The sequence below is a fragment of the Triticum urartu genome, chromosome 6A, assembly GCF_056163025.1.
Source record: "Triticum urartu cultivar PI428250 chromosome 6A, HENAU_Tu73, whole genome shotgun sequence".
NCBI lineage: Eukaryota > Viridiplantae > Streptophyta > Magnoliopsida > Poales > Poaceae > Triticum > Triticum urartu.
In genome coordinates this window covers 62,208,267-62,232,767 of record NC_141878.1, presented here as the reverse complement: position 1 = coordinate 62,232,767, position 24,501 = coordinate 62,208,267, and the positions used below count along the sequence as shown (strand labels likewise).

Below are 24,501 nucleotides of genomic sequence, written 5' to 3'. Positions count from 1 at the left end.
GCCCTCGAGGCCACCTGCTCGGGGTGCGCCGTCGTCTAATCGCTCGCGGACAGGTAGGGCCCGCCGCCTGCGGGCCGTATTGACCGCCCGTCGTGGGAGCATGGCCCTAGCTGACGTAGGTCGCGTCATGGGTTGCGTGACTACAGTGCCGCGCGGGGCGAGGGGCGTCTGCCTGGTACGCCCGCACTGTGGCTACGTTCCTCCTGGATTCGGGGGTGGCAGGTGGTCCTGTAGCCACGCCACGTCTCGTCGTAATAAATGGGTGCAAACTTTAAGGTGATGCAGGTCCGCCTGCTAGGTGTCGGCTCCCTGAGGCCGCCTTCTGAGAACACGCCGTCTTCTAGCAGCCGGCCTCCTGGACCAGCCGGCCCAGGGAGCCAGCCGTGCGTCCGGGAGGTGCGAGGGGCTTTGCTAGCCCCTATGTCTTAAAATGCTATCGGGTGCTGATGAGGTTATCCGTGGTCAATCCCTCCAACACAACTGACTAATTTGAAAAATGACATGAGCTATAATGGTCACCATGCATGCCCCGTGTAGAGAGGATGTATTCTTTCCTTGTGCATGACTCGCTGTGGGTATTGCGACGAGGCTGAATATAAATAGTCTGACAGCACATATCCCGGTGACAATACGGACCGCGGTGATACCGAGCTACATGTATCCGGGTTGGCTTGTCTACTATAAGACTTAACAGGACTGCTAAATCTCAGCCGACGATGACTTAATGAAGCCTCGGCCAATCCTATATTCGTGAGCTCTTAGGTGGAGATCTGTGCAAACTCTTCTTTTAATATATTTTTTATGTTGTGTCACTTCACTAACCAAGTCGATTAAGATCTAGCCACACCCAAGACTTATATATGGCAATCTTTTATTTCGTGTACAATTATTATGTGCTTCACACCCTCATTTCTAATCCTGGCTCGTGCCTTCACCCTCAATTAGGTGTAGCATTTTTGCCCCTAACACGGGATTAGTAAGAGGTTAGTGTAAAGGAGAGACCCGTAAGTATAGGATTTCCAGGGGAGGAGAGCGGAAGCCGGAAGGCAGAGCGGAAGGAGCATTGCTAATTTGGGCGCGTAAAGCTCTCCTGGCCTCCCACCATGACACCACACCGTACGTTCGCATGCATGTATGTATATATAGAGATAAGCGAGAGCCACGCCTCCTTCATCCTCACAACACAACACCATCTCTCCTCTCCTCTCCAAGAGCAGCAGCAATGGCGGCGGTGCAGAAGTACACGGTGGCGCTCTTCCTCGCCGTCGCCCTCGTGGCGGGGCCGGCCGTCTCCTACGCCGCCTACGCCCCCGGCGCCCCGGCCACACCCGCCGCCCCAGGGACCCAGCCCAAGGCGACGACTCCAGAGCAGAAGCTGATGGAGGATATCAACAATGGCTTCAAGGCGGCCGTGGCGGCCGCAGCCGGCGTCCCTGCGGCGGACAAGTACAAGACATTTGAGGCCACATTCAGCGCGGCCTCTAACAAGGCTTTCGCGGAGGTCCTCAAGGGCGCCGCCACCGGCCAGTACGCCGCCCAGTCCAGCTCAATGGCCAAACTCTCCAGCAGCCTCGAACTTTCCTACAAGCTCGCCTATGACAAAGCCCAGGGCGCCACCCCCGAGACCAAGTACGACGCCTACGTAGCCACCCTCACCGAGTCGCTCCGCGTCATCTCCGGCACCCTCGAGGTCCACTCCGTCAAGCCCGCCGAGGAGGAGGTCAAGGGGGTCCCCACCGGCGAGTTGAAGGCCATCGACCAGGTCGACGCCGCCTTCAGGAGCGCCGCCACCGCCGCCGACGCTGCCCCGGTCAACGACAAGTTCACCGTCTTCGAGTCCTCCTTCAACAAGGCCATCAAGGAGACCACGGGCGGCACATACGAGAGCTACAAGTTCATCCCCGCCCTCGAGGCCGCTGTCAAGCAGGCCTACGCCGCCACCGTCGCCGCCGCGCCGGAGGTAAAATTCACCGTCTTTCAGACCGCCCTGAGCAAGGCCATCAATGCCATGACCCAAGTCGAGAAGGATGCCAAGCCCGCTGCCGCAGCCACGGCCACCGCCACCGCTGGAGCCAGCGCGGGCGCCACTGCTGGTGGCTACAAAGCCTGAACTCGCCAACACTACACATCGAATCAATGAGCTTTATTAATCAAAGGTTTTGATTACAATCTTGCCTTAGAAAATCGGCAAGGAAAGGGGGATGTAATTAAGCCACAGGCATCTATGCCTTGACTCGCTCGGCGAGCGAATTTTCCTGATGCTTCCTTCTTTGTATTCGTTTCATGCAGCGGCGAATCGACCGCGTGTGCATGCGCCTGTATAACAATGAAATATATCCTTATGAAATGTCATCATATTCCATATGGCATATAGTACTTCCTCCGTTCTTAATATAAAAGCGTTTTGAGTCCCATAATATAAGAGAGTTTTGACATTGTGTTAAAAGCAACCATATATTATGGGACGGAGGGAGTATATCGGAGCGAGTTTAATGATGTCAAGTTTTATTTGATTAAGTTTTGTTTCGAAATACTAGCATAAAGCTTTTTTTTTTGCAACGAACTAGAAGCTTTATTCTATATCTATACCTATTAATAAATGGGCTATTGCTTCTTACCACCATTATTTTCGTCCGTTCGGTCCATCATAGGATTTTCGTCCGTCGGTGTAAAAAATAATGATTCGTTTCGTGTTTGGCACTTCGTCCCGCCTGTATGGGCCTCAGCCCCAACAGCCCAGCCAAGAAAATTATTTTTGTGTCCGTCCCTCAGGGCCTCGTGGTGGTAATAAAACAACCAAAAATTAACACCAGTCGGACTCGAACTCAAAAGCTCAAAGTGAGCTTTAAACCCCTAAACAAACTAGACCACTATAAACTTCTGATTACTAAATGTTGTGTCTTATTTATATATGTTCAATGTAGTTCTCTGTCGTGAGCTAGGATCTCTAACATGCAAGGAAATCGTGGGTGTATGTGGCCTGCCTGGTATCTAAACTTTGCATTGTGCATATTATGAAAGGAAATGATTGCCGGCTCAAAAAAAGTGCATAATTAAAGAAGTACGGATTGTGGCTTTGATTAAAAATTGTGGGCTGAAAAAAAGAGCCTTATTAAAGATGAGGGTTATGGTTGGAGTAAATTGAATGAAAAATTATGGGCATGAAAAAACTGCAAGGAATGATTGTGGGCTAGAAACAAAAATGCATAACAGTAAGAATTGTGGGCTGGATTAACTAAAGATTATGGTTGGAGTAAATTGAGTTAAAAATTGTGGGCATGAGGCGGACAATGCCTCAAATCTAATACTCAGCTCCTAGGCGAGAAGAAGATAGAGCAAACGGAACTCTCCACCCCCGTGAGATAAGTGGCACATTTTTGTTGCTATGAAAATATATATATATATTTAAAAATATATACCTGCTTGATCTACATGCAACTTCGATTAACCTTCACTCTGCCAAAACGGAAACACGACAGTGCAAGCCCAGCTGATGCTACTGCAAGCGGGGTGACACCGATGTAAAGTCGAGGTCCCCGTGCGTGGCCCTTAACTTTTTCATGTACGCACATGCCAGTCCTTCTTTCAGTGCTGCAAGCGTTTGGTTCCGAGTTGCGTATGTAATGTTTTTATTTAATAATGTTTTTGCTGCTATAAAAAATATATATATTCAAAAATATACCTACTTGATCTACATGCAACTTCGATCAAACTTCACTGTGTTAAATGGAAACACGACACTGCAAACCCGACTGATGCCACTGCAAGCGGGGCGTCACCGATGGAAGGCCGAGTGCCCAATGCATCTAGCCAGAAACACGTTAATGCAACACCAATCGCTCCTTTTTCTATTGAATATTCGGACCACCATGTTGCATAATCATGACACGGACGTTGCAAGGACAGTCATCGCTGCTACAAGTCGAATGAAAAACATTGCAAAGCCAACCACGTGAACCTGCAAAGATGACCAGCGTTGCTACAGATCAGACGCATGCCATTGCAAGGTCGTTTCGTGGTTAATGCGCAGCTCATATGAATTTCTCCTAGACATCGATGTGCACCTTCCTGCAGCTGCCATCTCACATTGTTCAGATGTCATCGTGCACCGTTGATGGATGTTTGCATGGACGTGATAGTTTTCACTTCATTGCAACGCTCGGGCATATGTGCTAGTAATGTATCAAAAGTCGTTACAATTTGCCTGGAGGGCCGCTGGATAAGAAAATCGGGGCTACGATCAAACAAACTCTAAGTGCCCTACGGTGTACATGCATGTTTGCACACTGATGAGCCGGGGAATTCAGGTTTCCCCCGACATCGGTAACCAAAATGGAAGTAAAGCTAGGGACTATATCCTCTAATTTTTGTAGGATAGGCGCGGCAACTGAACGAGTATTGTTGTCAGAAGACCAAAAGTCGACTAGCTCAAGGCAGTCTACCTGTATTATCAGATGCGAGTATCTCCGGAGGCGAGCAAAGATTACCCCTCCAGAAACGCCAGCAGCTCAGTGGTGAATAGATCCGAAACCCCTGGTAGTATTTTGCTCCATGTGGTAAGGACTAAGGAACGCCTAGTGAGAGCGGACTATGTTGGCGCCGCCTCTTTGCAGCGCCGCTCTTCTTCTAGCTCTTACAAACACACACATGGTGATGAACTCTATACACGCATGCACACACACATGCACGAAGGAAGAAAGACCAAAATGGCTTCACCAAGACAAACTTCCTTGATGCCCATCGTGGCTATACTGTGTATCCAGCCCTCACGGCTCTCTTTCTCATTCACCTGATCATCTTAAATACCAGTACAAAAGACTCACACACGCACTGGCCAACCGCCACACTCGGCTGCTAACTCCTACTAATCCAACTAACTTGCATGCATCCATGCACGCACCGGCCACTACTCCATTGTGATGGTTATCCACTAATGACCGAATCCACTCACAACTTCATGCACAAAGCTAGCCAACAACCTGGACACATCAAGTCAGCCAACCAACTGAATATGGCCCGACTAACTGACGGTGATCCACGCTCCTGTATGCATGCGGCTAACAATCTATGCATGTCAAGATTACTACTAACATTTTTCCTCCTAATCTTGACTTGCCTTCGCCAGAGTTGTCGCAGCTCCCGTCGTCTTTGTCGGCACGACCGTGACCCAGCCCGCGGACCCGACCTGGCGCAACGACGCCGGTCTCATCGCCACGGACCTGACCTGGCGCACTGACGCCGGTCCAACCATACTCCGTCACGTCTCCGGCGACATACGCCGAGCTCCTCCTCTGCCGGCGACACACGCCTGACGTCTCTCTGTACCCTGCACGTTCCGCGCGCACCCGACGTGTCCGACGAGACCGACCGCACCAGTGCGTCCCGCACGTCCCGCGCGCACACAACGCGCCCGACCGCACCGGACGCTCACCGCGCGCCGCCTCCCCGTCCGCCATGGCAGCCGCCAGCGACAAACGCCAGAAGGATGTAGCCGAACTCCAACACGAACTCAAGCACAACGGCGACATATGCCTCCCTCCCAACGTCAACCGCATGCTCGTACGCACTCCCGCTGTCCCGACGCGCCTGACGCATCCAATGCACACCCATAATACGCACCGGTCGCGCCCGGCTCGCTGTCGCGGCTTATTGTCCTGCGCCGCTGCAGTTTCAACCGCAGCGCAGCACCTCCACGCCGCGCCATCGCTGCCTCTGCGCCACCACGCAGGTCCGCCGCGGCCGCCGCGGCTCCGTGCCACGCGCCTCCACGGTTGTCGCGCCGAGCCGCCGTGACCTCTGCGCCACCACGCAGGTCCTCCGCGACCTCCTCGTCTCCGCGACCACCGTGCTCTTCGCGCGCACGACATCACACCGCACAGCCGCGGACTCGCGACGCGTCGCCGTCGCCACGCGCTCGCCGCACGCCGCAGCCGATGCCTCCATGTCGGCCGCGTACGCCACGTCCGCCGCGGACGCCACCGCGCGCCACGGCCGCCCCTTGACCTTGTGGCTCTGATACCAATTGTTGGCGCCGCCTCTTTGCAGCGCCGCTCTTCTTCTAGCTCTCACAAACACACACATGGTGATGAACTCTACACACGCATGCACACACACATGCACCAAGGAAGAAGACCAAAAGCTTTGCCAAGACAAACTTCCTTGATGCCCACCGTGGCTACATTGTGTATCCAGCCCTCACGGCTCTCTTTCTCATTCACCTGATCATCTTAAATACTAGTACAAAAGACTCACACATGCACTGGCCAACCGCCACACTCGGCTGCTAACTCCTACTAATCCAACTAACTTGCATGCATCCATGCACGCACGATCCGGCCAACACACCGGCCACTACTCCATCGTGATGGTTATCCACTAATGACCGAATTCACTCACAACTCCATGCACAAAGCTAGCCAACAACCTGGACACATCAAGCCAGCCAACCAACTGAATATGGCCCGGCTAACTCACCGTGATCCACGCTCCTGTATGCATGCGGCTAACAATCTATGCATGTCAAGATTACTACTAACAGACTACACCTCCAACCCGACCCTTCTTGGCATCCCCATTAATCCCACCGTCGTTGCTGATTGTCAGCCATCCTGGATTAGGTGGTCTTAAGCATTGATCTACTGGAGCTCTCGTGCGGCCAACTGGAAGGTCCATAAGTGACAAACTCTCATGCTCCTATTTTATCACTTGAATTGGATCATAGCCATCCTTGTCGTGTGTCCAACAATTTCACAATGACCAAATAGAGTGTATAATGATGATGATCTTGCACCTTTCGTCATCAGAGAAAATATCTACCATCAAGATATCTCTCGCCTATGTTTGTGGATATAGCCTCGATAAGGTGAAGTTGAACCGATCCTTTGCTGCAATCCAGAACTTCTTGGCATGCGTGCAACCTATGAGGGCATGCATCAAATCCTTCTTCATGGCTTTGCAAATATCACAGAGCCCAAGAAGTTTTATGTGTCTGTAATGTAGGGTGACCGAATCAGGAAAAGCATCTTTGTTTCCCGGGATACAGTACTGTACCTCCATACCATACTAGTATACAATTGTAGTGCATAAATTTTAGTCTACTACCTGCATGCTTCTTTATTGTTCTCTATTGTGTACATTTCAATACTGGAATGTCAGAGTGATTGTTCTCAGTTGCATATTTGCCTTCTTTAGGGCAACTCTAACTGATCGTCTAAAAGTTAAAGGAGGATCTGGCCAAGTAAAGTTAGAGGAGTAAACTTTTCCTTCTCTATAGATGGCCCCACCTTACCGATCCCCTAAACTTTAGTGGATTATTTTTTTTATAGATTTTGTGTTCTAGCCCCATAATCTTCAAACACTTCACAATGTATATCATAAAACATTGAAATTTTAAACATGCACAACATAACTGTCATAACATATAGTTTCATCATCGCAATTTTCAAATAAAAGCATGCATAGTTCATCCAAAAGACATCACTTCAAAACCAAATGTTTGATTCAAAATCACCACAAATATAACATGTATACATTGTGGATCGAGCCAACCAATGGCATGCACAAACTCAAACGGGGTGGTCGCCGAAGAAAACATCACCACCACCACCATCCTCTCGACCACCACCTCCACCACCACCACCATCCTCTTGGCCGCCACTACCACCATCATCCTCTGGGCCGCCGCCACCACTCCCTCGGCCACCACCACCATTCCGAAGAGAGGTTTACCCTTGGGTCAAGATCTCCCCACAAGTGAGCTCCCAATAATTTCCTATGGTTTCAGAAATAGTGTTTATATTCATGAACAAGATAGCACGTTCTTTGGCCTTCTTGGCATCACAAATCCTCTCCTCCTCAAGTGCAAGTCTACGCTCCTCCGCTTTTAACTTTCTCTCTTCGGCTGCCAACTTGGATTTCCATTTCTCATCCTCCAACACCTTGAGCTCATTCCACCTCGCCAGCTTCTCTTCTTTGCGTTCGACCGCCAACACCTTCTTGGCCTCAATCATGGCCACAAATACTTTGTATGTCCCACATAATCCATTTCTCTTCCTTCTGCCTTTTGCAATCTTTTTTTGTAGTGCCCAAGATGTGATTCTATCCCAATCACATGATTTATTCATGATTGGGGCACAACCACATTTCGACCGCATAGTAAGGTGGATATCAACATACCAAGTACTGAATATATGAGAATGCAAGATAAAGTCTTACACTTGCCACAAGCCACAACATGAATACATAAATACATCAATACAGAGCAATCATCACACAAAAGAGCAGGATCCGACTATGGATGAAATCAAATGAAGAGGAAGAACGACACCCACCCTGCTAATCCCAGGCTCCCCGACTCAGAACCTAACCCTTGATCGAAGAAGAAGAACTCCAAAAGCAAGCAAGCATCACTCTCACGTCAAAGCTTCGCATAACATGCACCTGCAACTATTGTTGTAGTAATCTGTGAGCCACAAGGACTCAGCAATCCCATTACCATGGCTATCAAGACTAGCAAAGCTTAATGGGTATGGAATGGATAAGTGGTGAGGTTGCAGCAACCGACTAAGCATTGTATAGTGGCTAAATTACAAGTACAAGAATAAGATGAGAAACTATGCAACGATCGCAAACTAGTAATGATCAAGAAGTGATCTTGAACTACTTATATTCAAACATAACCCCACTATGTTCTCTTCTCGAACTCACTCGAAAAGAGACGGTCATGGTTACACACGTGATTGGTTTATTTTAATTCGAAACTCGTGTCAAATTCTCTACAACCGGATATTAAAAATTCTCATCTGCCACATAACCGTAGGCATGGCTCTCGAAAGTTTAAACCCTGCAGGGGTGTCCCAACTTAGCCCATCACAAGCTCATGATCCACAGAGACAATCCTCCATCGTGGTACATATGATCAGACTCGGGATCCCAGTGCACAAGACATTTCGACAATGTTAAACAAGTCCAGCAAGACCTCCCGGCGTGCCGACACCCTGATAGTAGCCGCATGTTTCTCATCTCAGGCCACGACTGGATGAACACTATGTACGACAACCGAAAACCACAGGTGAAGGGGTGGCGCCGCAAGTGGCTCTGTTTTGGGACCAACACCATCAGCACTGCCCCCTGTATTATGTTGAAAGAATCTTCGGGGACGCAACCCCCTATGCTAATTAATTAATTATTAGGTTTAGTTATTATGTTGGTAAAATGGTAAAACCAATGTTGGGCCTTGCTGGAAGAGTTTTATTCAAAGCGAACTGTCAAGAGGGGCCCATAAAACCCTCATCATGTTAGGGACGCAAAATCAAGGAATATAACACCGGTATGACGGAAACTAAGGCGGCAAGAGTGGAACAAAACACCAGGCAAAAGGCCGAGCCTTCCACCCTTTACCAAGTATATAGATGCATTAATTAAATAAGAGATATTGTGATATCCCAAGATATCCATGTCCCAACATGGAACAACCTACAACTGCACCTGCAACTAGCAACGCTATAAGAGGAGTTGAGCAAAGCGGTAACATAGCCAAACAACGGTTTGCTAGGATGGTGGAAAAGTTTAGATGCTATCAGGGCAATTTGGGAGGCTTGATAAACAAGTGGTAGGTACCGCGACATAGTGATAGCATCGAGATAAGCAAAGCAAAGTAGTAGTGGTATCCAAGGTAACGGTCATCTTGCTTGAAATCCCGCTAGGAAGAAGACCGAATCCATGAACTAGACGAACCAACGTAGTCGAATGGATCCTCAGAATCACAACGTAAGCGTAACTATTGAGAAGAAACAACACCAGAAAGAAGGAAACAACACGGTAAACCAACAAGCATAAACATGGCATGATGCACAACCAAGTATGATGCATGTCCATTTAAATAAGGCATGGCATGGCAAAGTGCAACAAACAATACTACAAGTTAAGTGGAGCTCAATATGCAACGGGTTGCATATTTACGAAACACCCCATTCAATTATTTAGTTCACTCTTGTTTATGTACTCAACAATATTAAATGTTCTTAACATGGCAACAGGTGAAGCATGAGTGAACTATCTATCTAAGAAAGTTCAAATGAGGCCGTAAACAACAAACAACAATTCTGGTAAATCCCCACATGTTATTTAGCAATTTAATGCAAATGACAATTTTAAGCATTTTAAATGTTGTTATAATGATGCGGATGACATATACAAGTTTTATGCAATTTTGTGAAAACGTTGACATGAGCATGTTATGAAGCATTTGGTCACCTTTGCGGAACGAAGGGGGTGCCACGGCAAGGACAACAGAAATGGTGCCACGGAAACATTCCGATGATCCGACAACTCGTCGAGATGTCGGTGTAAAAGAAAGTGTGGAGGTGCGGAACATGCTAGAGATGGTGGGGTGATCCCGGTTACCGGGTTCCCACGGGTCTACGGCATGGCAAACGAGGAGGAACGTACAATGACAACCCGGGCACGGTGCAAACACGAGCATCTCATACAACACACATGCATTCGTCCACGGGTGTCGTCTCAGCGGTTATACCTTCGAAGCATGCATTTTAGGAGTAGATCTAGTTTGGAGCAGTGTAGAGGAAGTAGACGTTCTCCGGACGATCGTAGTGGAAGTAGTGGTACATGGAGACGTTAGAGGTACTTGCGATATTGGCGACGGTAATGGTACCCTTTATCTTGTTGAAATCACGGGGGTGGCGGTTGTTCACTCGACGGGTAGTCGTACATGGTGCGTAGAGGAACTTGTCGTCGAGGGACTTGACGTATCCAAGTGGCACCAGGCACACGTCCACTTTTAACACCACACGGGTGTACAGAGGCAAAACTTGGTGGTGCTACACATATGCGGTTGCCAGAGGATGGATGATGCCGGGTTGAGGCTGCGTCTTGGCGGTTCAACGAGGGTCGAATAGGAGCAGGGCGCAGCTCGTGATGGATGAGGAGAGCAGCCTGGAGGCAGTAGCAACGGTTGGTGGCGTGTGCAGGCGGCGGCGGAGAAGAGGGAGAGGAGTGAGGGAGTCCAGGATTACGGGGTCCTTGGGCGTCCGGGCTATATGACATGGGCCGGACTGATGGGCCATGAAGATGTAAGATAAAAAGTCTTCCCCCTTGTCCGTATGGGACTCTCCTTGGCGTGGAAGGCAAGCTTGGAGTGCGAACATGAAGATTCCTTTCTCTGTAAACCGACTCTGTGCAACCCTAGCTCCCTCTGGTGTCTATATAAACCGAAGGGTTTAGTCTGTAGAGGTAATCATAATCATACCGGCTAGACATCTATGGTTTAGCCATTACGATCTCGTGGTAGACCAACTCTTGTAACCCATGTACTCATCAAAGTCAATCAAGCAGGACATGGGATATTACCTCCTTCAAGAGGGCCTGAACCTGGGTAAACATCGTGTCCCTTGCCTCCTGTTACCCTCGACACTTAGACACACAGTTTGGGACCCCCTACCCGAGATCTGCCGGTTTTGACACCGACATTGGTGCTTTCATTGATAGTTCCACTGTGTCATCGTCGAAAGGCTCGATGGCTCCTTTGATCATCTACAATGATGTTGCCGGGAAGGAGATTTTCCTCCCTGGCCAGATCTTCGTATTCGGCGGATTCGCGCTGCGCGCCAACTCGGTTGGCCACCTGGAGCAGATCGACAGCTACGCCCCTGGTCACCAAATCAGTTGTGGAAATCTGGACTACGTCACTGATATCCGAGGAGACTTGATCTTCCAAGGGATAGCGGCCTCAACCACCGCTCCGGCCTTAGATCCGGAGCGCGTTAACAGGTCCGAAGACGGGAGTCTAGAGCCCGCCGGACTCTCTGCGGCCTTAGAGCCCAATGTTGAAAAACCGGGGAGAATAGCGTCTCCGGCAACCATTATAGAGCGGGACACTAACTCCGAACCATGGGAGTCTGCACCATGCGAGTTCGGCCAGGGACCCTTTGTCCCCGTCCAAACGTCGCTCTTAAACGAGGCTCTGGACTTAATGTGATCCCTCGTTATTACAGAGGAACCGCTTCCAAGTTATGCTCAAACCGGACTAAGGGCTGAAAACAGGGAATTTTGCTTCCCACCCACCACCCACTTCATAGCCACTGTCGAGGATCTTACCGACATGCTCGATTACGCCTCCGAAGACATCGACGGTATGGACGATGATGCCGGAGAGGAGCAGGCCCAAAACCCGCCGTTCACCGGACGCTGCACGTCCACTTCCTCATACGACGTATACATGGTGGACACACCTAAGGAAGGCAACGACAATGGTGACAAGAACCCAGTCGAGGATGAACCTCCTGAAATACCACCGAAGCGTCGACGTCAGCGACGCCGCTCTAAATCGCGTTGCGGAAAAGGCAGCAATACCCGCACCAGAGACAATGATACTCCAGAAAACGCCGATGACCAAGAAGACCCCATCGAACCAACATCTGAACAGGATGATCGGGAGGATGGGTAGGTCGACCCTGACGAGTAGGCAGGGAACGAAGACTCAGAAGATAGCAACTATCTACCACTTTCTGAGGATGATGTGAGCCTCGGCCACAAAGATTTTATCATGGCAGAGGAACCCCTCAAGCTCTTTAAGCGCCGACTAATAGCCACGGCAAGAAGCGTAAAAAAATAAACAACAAAAGCTTCAAGCTGTCCAAGATCTTCTCAACGACAGATGGACTCATGTCCTCGCAGCCAAAGAGTATGGCCTCGAACGCCCAACAAAGAGTTAACTGAAGCGTAAGTTGCTACCCCAATTTGATGATGAGGCGTTGGAGCCCATACCACCCGTGCGTAACGTGGCTGACAGACCCGATTGACCACCACATGGCCGCGGCAAAACGGCAACTCAAGCCGAACACTAGCCCGCATCACCTCGCCATAAAAGCAGAGAAACAACAACTCAGACATACACATATGACCTACAACATGACCTAGAAAATAGAGCAGGTCAGACTAGATCAATCTACGGATCGCGGGGGCGTGCCCCGACGCGAGAGGACGACTATCAAGCCAGGCGCGACAAGCATAACCACGCCCGGGCCGAAAACCATATACGCACGCCATCCGAACTGCGTCGTCACGTGGCCGATACAGAGGCGTCGCACACCCCCTGTGCTTCACCGATGAGGTAATGGAGCACCAGTTCCCAGAAGGGTTTAAACCCGTGAACACTGAATAATATGACAGCACAACAGACCCCGCAGTTTGGATTGAAGATTGTCTTCTCCACATTCACATGGCTCACGGTGATGGTCTACACGCCATCAAATACCTTCCCCTAAAACTTAAGGGGCCAGCTCGGCACTGGTTAAATAGCCTCCCAGAAAACTCTATTGGTAGCTGGGAAGACATGGAAGACACTTTTAGAGATAACTTCCAAGGACACCTATGTTCGCCCCCAGACGCCGACGACCATAGTCACATAATAAAGCAACCCGGGGAATCGGCTCCATAGCTCTAGACCAGGTTCTTAATAAAAAAGAACCAGATTGTGGATTGTCCGGACGCCAAAGCCCTTGCGGCTTTCAAGCATAGTGTCCGAGATGAGTGACTCGCCCGACACCACGGCCAAGAAAAGCCGAAGTCAATGGCAGCCCTCACTGCACTTATGACCTGCTTCTGTGCGGGAGAGGATAGCTGGCTTGCTCGTAGAAGCAATAGCACCAGCAACCCCGGAACCTCTAAGGTCAGGAACGGCAACGGCAAGCTAAGACGCAATAAACACAAGTGTCAAAACAATAACGAAGGAGCCCAACACACGACGGTCAAGTCGGATTCAGTGGCTCCAAACCCGGTCAACGAAAGAAGCCATTCAAGGCAAACAGAGATGGACCATCCAGCTTAGACGAAATACTTGATCGACCTTTCCAGATTCATGGCACTCCCGATAAACCTGCCAGTCATACCAACAGAAATTGTTGGGTCTTTAAGCAGGCCGGCAAGCTTAATGCCGAACACAAAGGAAAAGGGTCGTCAAGTGACGACGAGGACCAAGAGCCTCGTCAACCGAACACAGGGGTACTAGGTAATTTCCCCTCGAGGTAAAAATAGTGAATATGATATATGTCACACATATCCCTAGGAGGGAACGCAAACGCGCACTACGGGATGTCTACGCCATAGAGCCGGTCGCCCCAAAATTCAACCCATGGTCGGCTTGTCCGATCACCTTCGATCAAAAGGACCACCCAACCAGTATTCGTCACGGAGGTTCGGCAGCTCTGGTCCTCGATCCAATGATCGATGGATTCCACCTCATGCGAGTATTCATGGATGGCGACAGCAGTCTCAATCAACTTTATGAAGACACTGTCCGCAAAATGGGCATTGATCTGTCAAGAATCAAGCCACCAAAACTACCTTCAAAGGAGTAATACCTGGTGTAGAGGCCCGCTGCATGGGCTCAATCACGTAGGAGGTCATCTTCGGCTCGCCAGACAACTTCTGAAGCGAAGACTTAATCTTCGACGTCATACCCTTCCACAGTGGCTATCACGCAGTGCTCGGATGAACCGCTTTTGCCGCTTCAATGCGGTCCCACACTACACCTATTTGAAGCTCAAGATACCTGGTCCATGTGGTGTCATTACAATCAATGGAAACATGGAGCGCTCCCTCCGCACTGAGGAGCATACCGCGACCATTGCGGCCGAAGTAAAAAGCGGCCCTGTCAAGCCGCACACCTCATCGGCTATTCAGCCACTGGACTTCATCGTGCAAGGCCGGTCAGCCGGCAGTCCGGCAACTTCAGGGCTGGATTAGCAGCTTCGCCTCTGTCGACCGCCACGTACATTAAGCGAAATTCGTACCACGCGTACATAATTATGCACTCAAAATACCATGGGCATTGGCGCAGGCAATATACGGACAGGCCTATAACACGGTTCAACCTCACACGGCCTCCCCCTTTATCTAATCATCTTTTTCCGTTTTACCATGGGTGAATCAAAACCTACTCATTCTTCGGACTCACAAGGACACTCTCCGAGCCCGGTCCCATATACATAGCTAAAGATGATTCTTCTAAAGGATTCTTCCTTATTTGGGCGAAAGCGGTGTAGACGTGTGGCAGGAAAGTGCAAATCATTTTGCAGACCACAACTTTACTCAAGAACCTGTATAGAGCTTTTTCCCTTAGCCCTAGACCCCCGGCATGTAAAATGGCCTTGGTGATTATGGCACCTTCTGTAAGATTACGTTTTGACGTTTCAATCAGATTTTAGTGAACCAAAATTCTTATTCTGTATCATCTTTTACCTATAGACTTCATTCCGCCCATTAAGTTGTGTTACACCTCGGCACAAAATTGCCTAGGGGCTCTATAGAGCAACATATGTGTTGTCAAACAAAATTCCGAACAGCTTCACAACACAATTCGCCATCCCGAGTTCGACATTATATGCATCGGCTCCGAATCATGTCTTTGGTCAATAGTTGGGTCGCCCGGCTCCTTTGCTTGCTACCTTATGTTCCGTCTGATCGGCTAGGGTATTAAAGGGAGAACTACTGCGATTGTGTTTCTGGTTCGTCATGTTAAGCACCTCACTAGAGAAAGCGGAAAACTGACTGTCATGATGAGGCGAGAGCTAGTCAGCCACTCGGCGATTCATTACTATCCCTAGCGATTTTTCCGTATTACACGAAGGACCATTTCTGGGTCACATATGTAACGCATCCGCATCAAGGTAGCCGCATACATACCATGGGCTACCTAATAGACCCATTGTCAAACTCCTATAGCTAAGTGAGAGCAATAAAACCGAATAGTCTGATTGCCTGGTTCGTCGCACTGACACCTCCTTCAAGGACCAAGACGTTGGATTAAGTGTAGTCATGTGCAATCCCAAACACCCCAGTAGTATCTACATGGGGGTTGAAGACGACGACTAGGAACTATCAGATATAATAAACGACCGCACAAGAGGATAAAAACTTCTTCATCAAAGGAGTAAATATATTACGACATACATAGTTCATAATACAGACCCCCGGACAGTTCAGACTCTCTTATTCGAACACTATGTTCTTAGAGCATTGGCCCTCTACAAGGCGGGCACCCTTTAGCACATCCTCAAAATAGCGCTCTGGTGTGTTGTGGGCCTTGCTTTCAGGAGGACCCTCAACTACATGTTGACACGGGCGAAAGCTATGCGCACTCCTTCTATACAGGACCACCTCTTGACGGCATCAATCCGGGGCAACGCATCAACGAGGCGTCACATGAGGCTAAAGTAGCTATCCAGCATGGCCTCGGTCGGCCACACCCGTACTATGAAGTCCCTCATGGTTGCGCTGGACATTTTATGCAGCTCCGCCAACTGTGCCATCTGGTCTAGCAGAAGGGGGCGCTCCTGCCCCACAAACTGCGACCAGAAGAGCCTGTCCGTCGCGCACCCCTCTTGGGCCTAGAAGAAGTCGGCGGCGTTCGCAACACTCTTCGGAAGATCCACATATACGTCTGGAGAACTCCACAATTGATTAACCAAAGCATACACCGGGTCCCCAAATCTAGCCTGTAAAAGAAAGGGCTTACCAACCGCTATCTGTCTAGCTTGACGGATTTCCTCACACGCTGCACGGGATTCGAACCGTCCCTCTGAAGTGCCGTGAAGAGCCTTGGCCAGTTCGGTCCCCTTTGCCTTATTCTCCGATTCCACGGACTCGCACTTGGAGGTAGTGTCCTTGATATTTTTCTCCGCCTTGGTCACTCGTTCCTCAAAATGGCGTCGAGCGACATGTTTGGCCATTAAGTTCGCAGCCTCCTTATCAGCAGCTGCCTTGCTTACCCTTGCTTGCTCCTTGGCTTGAGCAAGCTCGCTCCTGAGGGTCTCCACCGCGGCGGAACCATCTGTACAAAAATGCACATTGCATCTTTTCAAGCATCCACAAAAGCACGAACATAAAGAGGCATACAGTAAGATGTATCTTATACCTTGCGCCTGGTCGAGCCGCTTGTTAACAAGGACTAGATCCTCATTGGCTCACTCTAGTTTCCATTAGAGTTTGGATATTTCCGCTGACTGGGTGGTTGCTGCTAACAGACAGGCCTGTTTTAAAATAAAAAAGCCTGTTACCACCTGACAACTGATTATCGATCCTCTGCTCGCTTTCCTTTTGAAAAGTCGAACAGAGTCTCAGGGGCTAATGTTTATATATAGGCATATTTCTCATAAAAATGACCAAAAACATTACATTGCGTACCTTGAAGCCTGCTAGCAGAGTGCAAAAGGCTTCGCTCAGCCCGCTCTTACCGTACTGAATCTTCTCAGCCACCGCACCCATCAGGATACGATGCTCATCCAGGACGGATGCACTTTGAAGTACATCCGCCATGGTATTCGGGGCCTCCAGATTAATGGATGTCGTCATTCTCCCCTCCTAGGTAGGGGGCCGCTCACCAGATTTCGGAGCCTTGTGGGTCCCCGGAATAGTATGCCGCTGGGGGATGGATTGACCAGGGCCAACGTCACTGGTCTTCGGGGGAGCCGTACCACCTAGTTCTTCGGCAGCCAAGCTATTGCCCTACGGCGCCATTAATTTTCCCTCCCGCGTCTCTTCAAGGACTAGGGAGGGCCTACGGGACGACACTTCAGCGTCATCCACCCTAGGCGGCGGGGAAGCTAGTGGAGACGATTCACTCTCCATCATCTCTGGCGGCAGATCCCCCGAGGATGAGGATAGCTGGGGGAGATCGCACGCCGGACTAAGAGATAGAACTTAGAGTTATTATCACAGTGCATAAAAGATTGAATGAACGTGATAAATCCCGGACTAATTACGAGATAGCCTGGGGCCTAGTTCGGCAATGATGCTTCGGGGCGACCTCGGCGTCTGACTCCGAGACATCGGGGAGGGTAATTTTGTCCCTTTTGGACGCCTCGGCTTCTAGATCTTCAGAGGTCGCCCTCTTTTTGCCCTTGCGGGGAGGATTTTCTTCTTCTTCCTCCTCCTCATCGTCGTTGTCGTCCTCATGAGTGGACTAGGCATCAACCTCTCCCGACACTATGCCCAATGTGCCCTCTTCTTTCTTCTTCTTCTTCTTCTTCTTCTTCTTGGCCCTCTTGGCCGATGCCTGGTATGGAGCCGGGACCAGCATCCTCATTAGTAGGGGACTGACCGAGTCTTCAGGAAGGGGAGCTGGACATCGGATTTGCTCTGCCTTCTTAATCTAGACCTGTTTAAGGATGGACCACTCAATACTTATCTTTTTGGGTTTGACAAAGTCAATTGGTGTTCGGAGGTTTAGGAACATACCTCGGAGGTTGATACGTCCATTTTACATCATGCTTTTATATCGATATTTATTGCATTATGGGCTGTCATTACATGTTATGTCATAATACTTACGCCTATTCTCTAGTATTTTACAAGGTTTACATGAAGAGGGGGAATGCCAGCAGCTGGAATTCTGGGATGGAAAAGGAGAAAATATTAGAGACCAATTCTGCACATCTCCAAAAGTCCTGAAACCCCACGAGAGTTATTTTTAGAATATATAAAAAATACTGAGCGAAGAAACTACCAAAGGGGGACCACCCACCATCCACGAGGGTGGGGGGTGCACCCCCTGCCTCGTGGGCCCCCTAGTGGCCCTCTGATGCCCATCTTCTGCTATATGGAGTCTTTCGTCCGAGAAAAAAATCATAAGCAAGCTTTCAGGAAGAAACTCCGCCGCCACGAGGCGGAACCTTGGCAGAACCAATCTAGGGCTCCCGGCAGAGCTGTTCTGCCGGGGAAACTTCCCACCGGGAGGGGGAAATCATCACCATCATCATCACCAACGATCCTATCATCGGGAGGGGGTCAATCTCCATCAATTTCTTCACCAGCACCATCTCATCTGAAACCCTAGTTCATCTCTTGTATCCAATCTTTGTATCCAAACCTCAGATTGGTACCTGTGGGTTGCTAGTAGTGTTGATTACTCCTTGTAGTTGATGCTAGTTGGTTTATTTGGTGGAAGATCATATGTTTAGATCCATTATGCATATTAATACCCCTCTGATTATGAACATGAATATGCTTTGTGAGTAGTTACGTTTGTTCCTGAGGACACGGGAGAAGTCTTGCTATAAGTATTCATGTGAATTTGGTATTCGTTCGATATTTTGATGAGATGTATGTTGTCATCCCTCTAGTGGTGTTATGTGAACGTAGACTACATGACACTTCACCATTGTTTGGGCCTAGAGGGAGGCATTGGGAAGTAATAAGTAGATGATGGGTTGCTAGAGTGATAAAAGCTTAAACCCTAGTTTATGAGTTGCTTCATAAGGGGCTGATTTGGATCCATATGTTTCATGCTATGGTTATGTTTACCTTAATACTTCTGTTGTAGTTGTGGATTCTTGCAATGGGGGTTAATCATAAGTGGGATTCTTGTCCAAGTAAGGACAGTAGCCAAGCACCTGTCCACCCACATATCAAATTATCAAAGTACAGAACGCGAATCATATGAACATGATGAAAACTAGCTTGGCGATAATTCCCATGTGTCCTCGGGAGAACTTTCGTTCATATAAGAGTTTGTCCAGGCTTGCCCTTTGCTAAAAAAAAGGATTGGGCCATCTTGCTGCAACTTATTTACTTTTATTACTTGGTACTCGTTACAAATTACTTTATCACAAAACTATCTGTTACCGATAATTTCAGTGCTTGCAGAGAATACCTTACTGAAAACCGCTTATCATTTCCTTTTGCTCCTCGTTGGGTTCAACACTCTTACTTATCGAAAAGGCTACGATAGATCCCCTACACTTGTGGGTCATCAAGTCTCTTTTTTGGCGCTGTTGCCGGGGAGTGAAGCGCCTTTGGTAGGTGGAATTTGGTAAGGAAAAATTTATATAGTGTGCTGCAATTTACTGTCACTTGTTACTATGGAACATAATCCTTTAAGGGGCTTGTTCGGGGTATCTTCACCCCGACCAGTAGAGAAAAGAGTTGCTCCTCAACCTACTGTACCTACTGAAAATGTTTACTTTGAAATTCCTTCGGGTATGATAGAGAAACTGCTAGCTAATCATTTCACAGGTGATGGAACATTACATCCCGATTTGCACCTAATCTATGTGGATGAAGTTTGTGGATTATTTAAGCTTGCATGTATGCCCGAGGATGTTATCAAGAAGAAGGTCTTCCCTTTATCTTTGAAGGGAGATGCATTGACATGGTTGAGACTATGTGATGATATTGGATCATGGAACTACCAATGATTGAAATTGGAATTTCATGAGAAGTTTTATCCTATGCATCTTGTTCATCATGATCGTAATTATATATATAATTTTTGGCCTCGCGAAGGAGAAAGCATCGCTCAAGCTTGCGGGAGGCTTAAGTCAATGTTATATTCATGCCCCAATCATGAGCTCTCAAGAGAAATGATTATTCAATTTTTTTGCTCGGCTTTCTCTCAATAATCGCTCCATGCTCGATACTTCTTGTACTGGACCTTTTATGATGAAGACCATTGGATTCAAATGGGATTTATTGGAAAGCATTAACACTACTAGGAAAAAGGCTATAGATAGGATTGACACTAATGGCGCACCAGGGAAGTAGTGCGCCACTACTATATACTAATGGTGCACCAGTTGGTGATGCGCCATTAGTGTGGAAGACACTAATGGCACACCAGAAAATAGGTGCGCCACTAGTGATAATTTTTTTATTATTTTTACATACATACTAATGGCACATCCTACCGAAGTGCGCCATTACTAGTTCTAACTAGTAATGGCGCACCAGACATGGAGTGCGCCAGTACTGAATTTTTTTTATTCTTTTTTTTTGCATAACTACTAATGGCGCACCGCCTCAAAGTGCGCCATTACTAGTTTAAACTACTAATGGCGCACCCTGTAGAAGTGCGCCATTAGTATATATTTTGATATCATGAATATTTTTAAATTTCATGGGCACTTTTTGATATCATGAATATTTTTAAATTTCATGGGCACTTTTGGATTCATGAATATTTTTTCAAATTTGATGATATTTTTTCATATTTGATATGATAAAATATTGAATATTCATGAGGACACTCGATCTCGATCCCCCTCCATCTCGATCTCGATTCCCCCTCCATCTCGATCTCGATCCCACCCGCGCCTCCTCTCCCCTCTTCATTTAAATAATAATAACAATAAAAAAAAAGTTCACCGCTCCACCGCCGCCACCGACCCACCGCACCCTCCCCCGCTCCACCGCAGCCGACAACCCACCGCACCCTCCCCCGCTCCACAGCCGCCGACGACCCACCGCACCCTCCCCCGCTCCACCGCCGCCGCCGACACCCCGCACCTTCCCCCAGCCCGCTCCACCGCCGCCGCCGACACCAGCACCCTCCCCCACTTTTCGAAGATATTTTTAAATAACAAATTTGATGATATTTTCAAATAAGAAATTTGATGATATCTTCAAATAACAAATTTGATGATATTTTCAATTAAAAATAAAAAACAAATTTGATGATATTTTCAAAAAAAATTGATGATATTTGATGATATCTTCTGTTCTAGTCCTCATGAAAATAACAAATTTGATAAAAAACAAATTATTAGATGCAACAAGAAATAATGAAAAAAATGTTACTAATGGTGCACCAGAGGAGGGTGCGCCATTGCTGTCAGAAAAAAAGTTACTAATGGCGCACCAGAGGAGGGCGCGCCATTGCTATCAGAAAAAAACTACTAATGGCGCACCAGAGGGTGGTGCGCCATTGCTATAGTGTCTAGCTGGATACCCCTTCGCCCGATCCCCCCTTCCCTCTCCCTTGCCAGATCCCCCTTCCCTCCCCCGCCGCGCCCGCTCCGACGACCCCCGCGCCCGCTCCACACCCGCTCCGGCTCCCCCACCCGCCGTCACGACTGCCAGCCCGACGCCGCGGCGCACCCAGCCGTCCGAAGCCTCCGCTGCCCCGCAGCCGGCACAGGAGCCCAGCAGCGCCTCCCTCCGCCGCCCCTACTGCGCCGCCGCCCGTCCTCCTCCGCCCGTAAGCCCCCCTCCTCCTCCGCCCGTCCTCCTCCGCCCGTAAGCCCCCCTCCACTCCAAATCCCTGACCCCTTCTTGTCTCGTCTCTACAGGTAGACCGTGCCGGCAAGCGACCAGGACGACGCCCGGAGAGGAGAGGAGGGCCTTCTCCTCACTGTGTAGCCGCCGACCTTGTCCTGCTCGAGGAGGAGGAGCAGGAGGGGCGCACCCAGCCACCACAGTCGCCGTAATCAAGGGCTTCTTCCACCTAGACCTCTAAATCCACGGCGCCGTCGTTCAGCCACCCAAGGTGAAGGTGCCACCAACTCCCCTCCTTGTTTCATTCGATCTAGCAGCCATGGATTTGGGTTCCTCAAGGCTGCCTAATTACTCTACCATGTGTTCCTACTACTAGCTCTAGCCATGGATTAGGGGCTAGTGTAGATGCAAAATAAGGTCAAATCCCTCTCGAATTTAGGTCAAATTAGGTTCAAATCCCACTGAAATTAGTATGTAAAGCTCACTGTTCTGAAGTTCTGATCAGTTCAGTACCTTAGTAAGCAATAACACAAGCTTGCTGCTAGTTCAGTACCTTTTGCTGCTAGTTCCTCAAGGAGTTCTTCTCAAAATTAGCTCAACAAGTTGCATCTAGCTTTTAGAAAGTTGTTTTGGCTTAAGAGGATAAGTTGTTGTATATACTGTCATAAAGTTCAGCAAGAACAGGGCATCAACAGTGCTACTCTAGTATCTAGTCGGGGAGGGACAAAATGGACAGGGCATCACTGTAGCTGTACTGCACAACAAACTATTAGTCTTAGGATTAACACTCCTCATATGAGATGAGAGGATTTTTTTAAATGGCTTTTCCCTCTAGCTAGATTTAAATGGCATCACTGTAGCTAGCAATTCAGATAAACCTGAATTGACTTTTCCAGTGCTGTATTTGTCCCCTTGGATTATTGTAAATTATATGTAGTGAAGCATGCAAATTGGATTTGCTATAGTCAACCAATTAATATTTGTCAGTTTTGAAAATTCAGTTTATTCGGTTACTGAAAATTCAGTTAATTCAGTTAGGCACACAAATTTCAGAACTTTTGTGTGCCCTAGTACTTGGTGTTTGTAGAAAATTCAGTTAATCCATCGAGGTGAGCACTGATGCTACAAAAAGAGAAGACATGTATGAGTTTGGAGAAAGTGCCAATTTGATTTTCAGTTGCTAGCTAGCTGTGATTTATTGTTTCAATTTGGATTCCAGAAATGTTACTGTGTGTTACTATGACCCAACTTTATCTGTACCATAGCATGCTACTATCAGTTATTTTTGAACATCAAATTCAGTCTGTATCTTGTGTTCTCTTTTTGTTCAAAATTTCTCAAACTCTGAATAAATAAAATTATTTGGAAATAAGCACATGAGTATCAACAATAATTGTTTCTTTCTGCTTGTATGAATGGAGTACAATACAAATTCAGGAACAAGGGACATTTTTTGCAATTGTGAACTCTCAATACTCAAGTCTGGAAGTGTTTACAAATTCAAAGAGTTCACATGACTACTGGTCAAATACTCTAGTGTATTTAGTGTAAATCTAGTCTGGAACTAGTAGAGCTCTTGTTGATTTGCAAATTCAGTTTAAATAAAAATTTGGTACATGACTACTGATCATGTATGAAAGATGTTGCTACTAGATGAGCACAAGAACTAATTAGTAGATTTTGATTTTGAATGATTTTGAATTTTTATGACTAGTGATCAGGTTTCAAATGATTTTGAATTTTTATGATTTTTATGCACATAGGTGAAGCCACTGACTACACTTCAGGTTCTACTCCTGGAACACTTCAAGAATTTTACTTCATAACTGGAGTATTTTGATGATATTGGGGGGTTTTGTCTCCGACCATCGTGTTGTGATGATATTGTGGGGTTTTGTGGGGTTGCAGCTGGATGGGGGTGGGGTAATGAATTTGCAGGTACCCTGAGAGGTCCTTGAGTTTGCCGGAATGTCGATTAACTTCCGTTCCATCAAATTCGGGTACTCCATATGTCCTATTTTCAGCAAAGGTCATGCTGAAATTTTCCGTGAATTTTAGCATGACTTTGCTAAAAATAGGACATATGGGGTACTTGCGACTAATGCATGGGCCGGGGTATCTTAGTACTTAGTTAAGTAGGATCAACTGCCCCGCCATTCTTGCTGCATTAAACCATAGGTGGCAATAGAGCCAAGTGATTAGGCCCAACTTAGAATTCTCGTTAGCATCGATAAACCCTAGATGATAAACCCAACATAGGTGGCAATAGAGCCAAGTGATTAGTGCCAAGTGATTAGGCCCAACCTAGGGTGCCTCGGCATCGATAAACCCTAAATGATGAAAACTTAACTTCGCTTCTATAGGGTGCCTCGGTGTCGATGAGAACCTAAATGATGTACGCTTAGGCTTTTAGGGTGCCTCCTCGTCGACCAAACCTAAATGATGAAAGCTTAGGCTTTTAGGGTGCCTCGACGTCGACAAACCCTAAATGAT

At 48.0% G+C, this 24,501-nt stretch overlaps 1 protein-coding gene and 1 pseudogene across 1 annotated transcript; one reads left to right on the top strand and one right to left on the bottom strand.

The window, feature by feature from the left end:
- Nucleotides 1-1,160: 1,160 nt before the first annotated feature.
- On the top strand, nucleotides 1,161-2,369 carry LOC125515894 (pollen allergen KBG 41-like). Its single transcript, XM_048681384.2, has one exon. The coding sequence runs from the start codon at nucleotides 1,223-1,225 to the stop codon at nucleotides 2,108-2,110; it is 888 nt and encodes a 295-aa protein (XP_048537341.2). The 5' UTR covers nucleotides 1,161-1,222; the 3' UTR covers nucleotides 2,111-2,369.
- A 2,342-nt stretch (nucleotides 2,370-4,711) lies between these two features.
- Nucleotides 4,712-6,229, bottom strand: LOC147963933 (uncharacterized; annotated as a pseudogene).
- Nucleotides 6,230-24,501: the final 18,272 nt, after the last annotated feature.